This window comes from Portunus trituberculatus, chromosome 10 (genome assembly GCF_017591435.1).
Source record: "Portunus trituberculatus isolate SZX2019 chromosome 10, ASM1759143v1, whole genome shotgun sequence".
NCBI classification, from domain to species: domain Eukaryota; kingdom Metazoa; phylum Arthropoda; class Malacostraca; order Decapoda; family Portunidae; genus Portunus; species Portunus trituberculatus.
Window position 1 is genome coordinate 12,325,595 of NC_059264.1, and position 8,553 is coordinate 12,334,147.

The following is an 8,553-nucleotide window of genomic DNA, read 5'->3' on the forward strand; positions in this document are numbered from 1 at the left end:
GTTTAATCTTTTAAATGTTCCTTATGATCCACCACTAATAACATGTCTGAGTCTACTCATTTGTCTACCACTCTATTCAGGAAACAATACCTTCCTTTCTCTCATTAAATCTTTCTAATATGAACCCATTATTTCTTGCTGAATCCTGATTACTGACTGAGAGTTTTGCTGATGTCAACCTTGTTATATCTCCTATACCATTTAAAGACCTCTATCAGATTCCTTCCTCATTAACTCCTCTAAGGTGTGTACTTCACGTTTACAAAACACTTTTCACAATATTACCTCTATATGGGTCTTCCCAAGCTCTGTCACCATCAGGCTCTTCAGAGCTGACATTCTCTCCAAAACATTCAGAGGGACATTAGCAAGTTGGATGAGCAATTGGTGTAGAGAATTTTACCACCACCAGCCACTCTCTTTTCTTCATGCACAAAAACTACTGCTTTCTTCATATGTATTAATATGCAAGGATTGCATATTAATACATATTGTGTGAAAGTGTCATCCACATAGATGAGAAAATAAAGATGAAGGATATGGAAACCAATATCAGCGGATATCGACGAGGGGTCAAACTTCTCCTTTAAAGACTTAACCTGGAGTACCACTGTACTTGTTAGGAAAATAATCATAATGGGAAACTTACTATTGTTTTGCTTTTGAAAATACATGACATGCTCTTGTGTGAGAGAGAATGAAAAGGAGAAAGTCATACTTACAAGTTGTTTTGTTGGCAGCGTATCCATGAGGTTCAGGAGGAGATGGAACGAGGCACTTGGGCACAACAGAGCCGGGAGCAGCAGCAGAGCAGACAGAGGCTCCTTGCCACAGATGAAAGGCAGTGCAGGTGAGTGGTTGCTCCAACAAAAACTCATAAACATTTGCAAGCATAACTAACATGAAAATAGTTAGATTTATTACATGTTCACACACTTAGGAGCAGATCTTAACTCACCTATCTTTTGTTCAAATGTCCATAACTTATTTGCTGAGTTCTAAATAGCTACACTCTACTGCTTTAAGCTCAAAAAATTATGACAAGCTCCCACCTGAATTTCTAAAATGTAAACTGAGAGCCATTCCTCATGCATTGTGTAGGTCTTACCTGACGTTAGCCCGGGAGACAGTGGACATGATGCACTACCTCACCAAAGAGGTGCCAGACCCTTTCCTAAGGCCCGAGCTGTGTGACCGGCTGGCGGCCATGCTCAACTTCAACCTGGCACAGCTATGTGGGCAAAAGTGTAAGTACCTGCTGGTTTGTTGCTATTAGATTGCCATCACTTGTAGGTGACACAGGCCTTTGCCTTGTACGTTATGAGGATTAATATTCAAAAGTCAGTATTGCTTTATTTAAACTGTTTGACTTTTCTTGTTTCAGTGGATATCTGTCTCATATTAACCCTCCTACAGGTGGTAACCTGAAGGTGCGCCAGGCAGACAAGTATGGCTGGGAGCCACGGAAGCTTTTAGAGCAGCTGGTGGACATCTACCTTCACTTGGACTCACCAAAGTTTCATCAAGCCATTGCTAATGATGAGGTAGGTATATCATAGAAGGAAGGACAATCATACTCATTGTTTCAGTCCTCTGCAATCAACGACCTCTAAGGGGACTGATCAAGTTAATTTGCATTTTTGTTATTAATTGCCAAACTGCACCAAGTTTTTTTGAGCTGCAATGTTCCTTTTGATAAGATACATTTATGAATTCATTAAGTTTGAGGCAATAGTTTTTGTTTTTTCAGAAAATACCAGAAATTAAGGTTTAGTTTTTTTGCACATTTTGAAAAGTTTTCTTGGATTTTCTTGAAATCTCTTCTCACAAGACATTTTGATGTTTTTCTGAGAAAACTAATTGAGTTTTCATTTTTAGTTTCATTGTCTAGAAAGATCCAAAAAATTTGTGTTTCTGGATATTTCTCTTAACCTCTTCACTTCAGGTAATAGAAAACAACCCCCAGCATCTTATCTGAGCTGGGAGGTAGTGGGGGGTATATGTAACTCAGAGGCATCCATCTCTCTCTCTCTCTCTCTCTCTCTCTCTCTCTCTCTCTCTCTCTCTCTCTCTCTCTCTCTCTCTCTCTACAGAAATAAGAATGATAATAGTAAGTGATTTTTCATACTAGGTACATACATTACAAGATAAACCTATGTTCTCTCATAGGATCCCATCATGACCACCTCCTCAAGTATGCATGACTTGATTTGATAACCACAGTAATAGTAAGATTATTGGTGGCTTTTCTCTTTTATTTTAGCGATCCTTCAAGAGGGAATTATTTGAGACAGCAGCATCCAAGTTGGAGCGAGCAGTGATCAAGTGTGCTTCAGAGGTGGAGGCTTTCCGCAGCATTGGAGAGCAAGCGTACAACGTGCTGCAGGCTAACCAGAAGAAGGATGAGGATTACAGTGATGCCCCAGACCACTTTATGGGTGAGACCACGTGTTTTGTGTGTGGTTTTGCCTTTTCACAACTCATTATGTGATCAGTGCTAAAATAGACTTGCCTGTATCTATATTCGTCCCATCTTTCCTTGCTACTATGCCCCCTTCTAGTGTATCCCAAATACCTTTACACCGTTTAAGTGGAAACCACATATTTATGTCACTCAAACATCTTCCTTTTCTTATCTGTTAACCCCTTCCTTAATGCAAGACTGTTTTGTGGTACGTGTGTACCACGCGCAAAAGCGACCTCGTGGTACCGCAAGATGCTGCCGTGGTACGTGCGTACCACACCAATACATTTCCGTGTATAACCGTGGCCTGAGTGCGGATTTTGCCTTTTTCATGCTCCACGTGGTTCACTATAAACAAACAAACACTGGAGGCGTTATTTTTAGCCACCCCAGCGTAACAAAACAATCAATATCGGAGTTAATTTTTCATGCATAAACTATAAAGCCAATCACTATTCTTTGACATATATTATTCCCACAGTCCCCCCAAGAACATCAGTTCTCTAGTATCGGCCGTGGTGAAACTGTTCTATTGCCTCTAGTTAGAGATAATGGCGTCTGCTTCGTGTAGCAGCGATGAGGATTATCATAATTATGAGACAGATAGTGAGGATATACTGGAAGACTCTCCAGATGAATATGATTCAGACTATGATCCTGAAAAAGAAATAGGAGAGAGTGATAGTGACAGCAGTGTTGAAACCCTCATCAGGTGCAGAGTGTGTGGTGCTGAATTTATGATTAGTGCACAATTTATGATTATGTTTACGTTTTCTTTTATTAATAAAATGACAAAAATATGTTTAGAAAAAAGTACATAACACTGAGTTAGAAAGAAATATAATGTGTAGATCTGGCCGTGAGGCACGTGCGCACACAGGCAGGGGTCTGCGGTATAGGAGGGGAACGCTTTGTTTATATCGGGGGGTGGCTGCGGTAAGGAAGGGGTTAATGGGCTTCACAAATACCTCTTTTGTGTGTATTTACCTTGTTGTAGTTTTACAGGGCCTGGGCTTTATGCTCGTGTGGCCCTGTCTTCATATCTACACTTATCCAATCTTACTTTAAAAGTATGCACACTCATTGCAGACACTACTTCTTCATTTAAACTGTTCCACGTCTCAATACATCTTTGCAGGAAACTATATTTTTTAACATCATCTTGTGTGTGTGTGTGTGTGTGTGTAATTCACTGTTTGTTTGTTTGATCTGCTGCAGTCTCTGACGAGACAGCCAGACGTTATCCTACAGAACGAGCTCCGAGCTCATTATTTCCGATCTTAGGATAGGCCTGAGACCAGGCACACACCACACACCGGGACAACAAGGTCACAACTCCTCGATTTACATCCCGTACCTACTCACTGCTAGGTGAACAGGGGCTACACGTGAAAGGAGACACACCCAAATATCTCCACCCGGCCGGGGAATCGAACCCCGGTCATCTGGCTTGTGAAGCCAGCGCTCTAACCACTGAGCTACCGGGCCGTGTGTGTGTGTGTGTTTCACTGTTTGATCTGCTGCAGTCTCTGACGAGACAGCCAGATGTTACCCTACGGAACGAGCTCAGAGCTCATTATTTCCGATCTTCGGATAAGCCTGAGACCAGGCACAAAACACACACCGGGACAACAAGGTCACACTGTGTGTGTGTGTGTGTGTGTGTGTGTGTGTGTGTGTGTGTGTGTGTGTGTGAGAGAGAAAAGAAAGCAAAGAGAGAACCACATATGAACATTTCCACATGACACACTACCTGCAATGGTAGTCATGTGTGATCTAGAAGGATTCAGAGTGCACAGATGAATGAACATATATTCTTTCCCATGTCACTTTACATAAATTAGCAATTAGAATCTGTCCATTCACTTGTGCACTCTGAACCCTTCTAGATCATGTGTATTATGCAGTGATACCTTGACTTATGAGTCTAATTTGTTCCATGATGGAGCTCATATCTCAATTTGCTCTTAATTCAAATCAGTTTTCCCGGTTGTTCCAACCTACAAAAAAAATTATGTTTTTAGGCAAGAAAAAGTATCCATAAATAAGATATTGTGTGAAAGTGTAATAAAATGCAACAAAAGAAAATGTAAATGAACTGGTTTTACAAATGAGTTTGGCTAATGAAGATGCTGGTGTAGGGGGAGGTTGGAGGAGCCAGGCAGAGGAAATGTGAAGAGTTGGCTTCATTATGTGTTTTTCCTGTCACTATTTATTTGCCATCAGTTCTTGCTTACTCACTGAACTTAACTTTTTCATTATACTCTCAAAGCTACACTTTATTGCTAAACTGCTTAGCCACACACACCTCACTTGTGTTTTTCTGTGATTTCATGCTGTAATTCAATGGACATCATCGGCTTCTTCTCAGCACTGTTCTTTGCACTTGCTTGCTTAGGACCCATGATCAGACTAAAGATTTTTTTTTTTTTTTTTTTTTTTTTTTTTTATCTAATATGGGAAAACTGGCCAAGGGCACAGAAAAAAAAAAAACCCACTTAGTTGCTAGTCCCTGTGCAGTTTCAAAAGAATTAGCCAAAAGTCAGGGACAAATGTCTTGAAACCTCCCTCTTAAATGAAGTCAAGTCATAGGAAGTTAGAAATACAGAAGCAGGCAGGGAGCTCCAGAGTTTACCAGAGAAAAGTATTAATGATTGAAAGTACTGATTAGAGAGTTGGACAAATTGAATAATGCATTATGAATGAATATTGAAATAATGGCTTATGTTTGTTTCAATTTTGGAAGAATGTTTGGCTTTCAGCAGAATTCGAGAATTCCCAGCAAGGTACATTGCCATGTCTCCACTGGACCAGGGATTGTCTGAACACTTTGGTGGAAAGAACACGATCCCCCCCCACCTCTCTCTCTCTCTCTCTCTCTCTCTCTCTCTCTCTCTCTCTCTCTCTCTCTCTCTCTCTCTCTCTCTCTCTCTCTCTCTCTCTCTCTCTCTCTCTCTCTCTCTCTCTCTCTCTCTCTCTCTCTCTCTCTCTCTCTCTCTCTCTCTCTCTCACACAGTACCTGGAGTAAGTAGTAAACACCTACAAAATGATATACTCCCAGCAAGGTCTAATAGCACTAGTTCTGTTCTGGACCAGTTCTGTTCTGGATCAGTTCAGGGGGTGCTGTAGACTCACCATTAAAATTAGTTGTGATCTCGCTGAATGTTTCCCTTTGTGTGTCACAACTCAATGGGGGCAATCACATCATGCCCTCTAAAGACAACTCTCCTCCTCCTTACCTGGACAGTGCAATAATAGGGTTTCTCCTCAAGAAATACCTTCCAAGAGTTGAGTGTAGCTAAGTAGATGAACAGCCTCCCCTTTCTTTACAATCTAGAGGGTTTTTAAGTGTGGCTAAGAAGATGAACAGACCTCCCCCCTTTCCATGTTACCCTGCACATCTCACCTCTCACCTCTCTCCCATGCCACAGACCCCCTCATGCAGACACTGATGGAAGACCCTGTTGAGCTTCCCTCGGGTGTGGTGATGGACCGGCCCACCATCGTCAGGCACCTCCTCAATGACCCCACTGACCCCTTCACCCGCCAGCCACTGTCTGAGGAGCAACTCTTGCCAGGTGGGTACTGTGCTGGAGCTGTACTGGCACTGTACTGACACTGTGCTGGAGGCTGTTCTGGCTACTGTCAGTGCTGTAGGACCAACTTATACTGGTTATCTACTTAAAGCACCATGTTTGATTGTTTATAAGATGTCTTTTTTCCCCTAAAAATCTCATAAAAAGAGCTGCATCATATAAGACCAAGGTTCAGCATTCCCTTCACTCATTCATCCATGCTGTCCATCCATTCCTTTCCTCACTCACACTTTCTCCCCTCTCCTTCCACAGCTGAGACACTCAAGAAGGAGATCAGGGACTGGATTGCAGCCAAGAACAACTCGAGGAGCTCATCGTGAGGGCAGGATGAAGGTGGCTGGTCTGGACGGAGAGGTGGCGGTGGTGGTGGCCAGACCAGGTGACCTTTGACCTGCCTAGTGTGTGACCTTGACCCAGGGAGGCAACCAACCAAACACCCACCAGTCCTTTTGTCTATCTATCTGTACCCATTCTCTCTCTCTCTCTCTCTCTCTCTCTCTCTCTCTCTCTCTCTCTCTCTCTCTCTCTCTCTCTCTCTCTCTCTCTCTCTCTCTCTCTCTCTCTCATTTTGTTTCTGTCTGTCTTTGTGTTACAAGTCCGAGAGGGAGAGAGTGCAAGAAAGAGAGAGAGAGAGAGAGGCAGAGAGTGAGAGTGTGTGTTGCTAATGGGTCTTTGTAAAGATCTGTGCCGCCGCCATCCATGAACATTTTGTTTATCTGTATGTTGTTGTGCATGAGTGAACTTGTGTATGTGTGTGCTAGGATGGTCTTACATATTGGGCTGGCAGGATGTGTGGAGAGAGAGAGAGAGAGAGAGAGAGAGAGAGAGAGAGAGAGAGAGAGAGAGAGTGCAAGATGGGGAGAGGGGGCATTTGGTACCAATGCTTACACCAGAATCTGTGTGTTATGTAGTGATACAGCATCATTGAGTCATGAGGCACTGGGATAGGGGGGGGGGTCAAACTGCCAAACACAGCCTTCACCAGTACAGAGAAATTAAAAGAGTTCATACAGGAAACATCTCTATTTGAGGTGATGGTGCTGCATGTTCAAAAAAAAATATTAGAGAAATGCATTTATATGTTACTATAATATGTGTGTATGTGTGTGTGTGTGTGTGGATAAGTGAGTGAGTGAGTGAAGAAAGGAGCAATAAGAAAAGATAGGCAGTTACCTTTCCTTGACTAATGTGAAGGTTATTGAAAAGTGGCAATTGAAGATATAAATTGAGGAAGAGAGGAGACAGGTAGTGATAAATGGCAACTGTACTATTGATCAGGTGTTAGAGATGAGTGGTGGTGATTTAGTTACGCAATCACCGCACACAGGCAGAAGGAAGAATGCCTGATTGGTGGCAGCACTCAAAGTTGTAAGCAAAGCACGATCACATACAGGTGGTCCCTCATTGTATGTGTAAGAACAGTTTAGACATTTTATTCACACATTAATTTATCCCCTTTTTTTTTTTCTTATCACATTGTTCAGGTTAAGTGAGAATGATGTTTCAGAATTATCTGGAACCACATGTTGTCTTCATGTTTGCATTGTCATTGGTGTGGTGTGCATCTGGGTGTGTGAAGGGCAGCATGGGATGGTCTGTGCCAGCCTCCATGTAGATGCACAACTGTTTGCCTTCCAAGATGGTCAGGGTGTGAGTCAGTGAGTCAGTCAGTTGGTTTTTGTGTAGCTCATGTCTATTGTTGGGTTCAGAAAAGTCTTTCAGCTCAGATCTGGAAGACAGAAAAGAATTAAGAGAGAGAGAGAGAGAGAGAGAAAATAGAAAAGTGAGAAAGGGGTTTTTATGGGCACGCTAGAAGTATATTTTAAGTTTGTGTACATAGGAAGAATTCTAAGTATCTTACAGTCATATTACTAATACTCTTTGGCATCTAAAGTGTTATCTTTGAGTTGCAGAAATACAACAAAAAAATGACAATGAACTTTGTAAGCTACCCTCACCTGCTTTTCTCTTCCCATCCCCTGCACATCCCACACTGATGCTGTTCTTGTGTCAGTAGCCAAGGATCTTTGTAAGGATTGGGCTCACCAGCAGAAGTGTAGCAACTCTGCACAGTGTTTTAGGAACTGTCAAGTGTGATGAGAGTGATGAAGATGTAGCAAACTGTATATTGAGGGCAGAGTGGAGAGTTAAGTATTGCATTGTACAGGATGGTATGATATTGAATTCAGTCCAAGTAAAACAGGTGAGTTACATGTGCTGGTGAGCAGAAACAGGAGCACTTTATTTCTGTAACGTTTCATATGGAAATTAGAACATTGGGAGAGGGAAGCTGCAAGAACCTAGTAGGTCTAACCATGGCAGTTTCTGTATAGTATGTGCTTACCTTTAACCACCTATCATCTTTGTCAGTAATTTTAACAAATTTTCGTTTAGAGCTTCACATTGCCTCAACACTAATGTAAGTGTCCATTAGTGATGTTGCACTCTGCAGTGACTAGATGTAAATTATTTTCTTACATAGCAGCATCACTG

General features: G+C 42.0%; 1 protein-coding gene across 1 annotated transcript in view; it reads left to right on the top strand.

Moving 5' to 3' along the window:
* Positions 1–8,017, top strand: part of LOC123502049 (ubiquitin conjugation factor E4 B-like) — a 42,362-nt gene extending 34,345 nt beyond the window's left edge. The window contains exons 21-26 of the mRNA XM_045251200.1: positions 741–850; positions 1,102–1,247; positions 1,417–1,544; positions 2,264–2,438; positions 5,896–6,042; positions 6,313–8,017. Coding sequence (XP_045107135.1) covers positions 741–850; positions 1,102–1,247; positions 1,417–1,544; positions 2,264–2,438; positions 5,896–6,042; positions 6,313–6,380 — 774 coding nt within the window. The 3' untranslated portion in view covers positions 6,381–8,017. The remainder of the gene's footprint in view (positions 1–740; positions 851–1,101; positions 1,248–1,416; positions 1,545–2,263; positions 2,439–5,895; positions 6,043–6,312) is intronic.
* Positions 8,018–8,553: the final 536 nt, after the last annotated feature.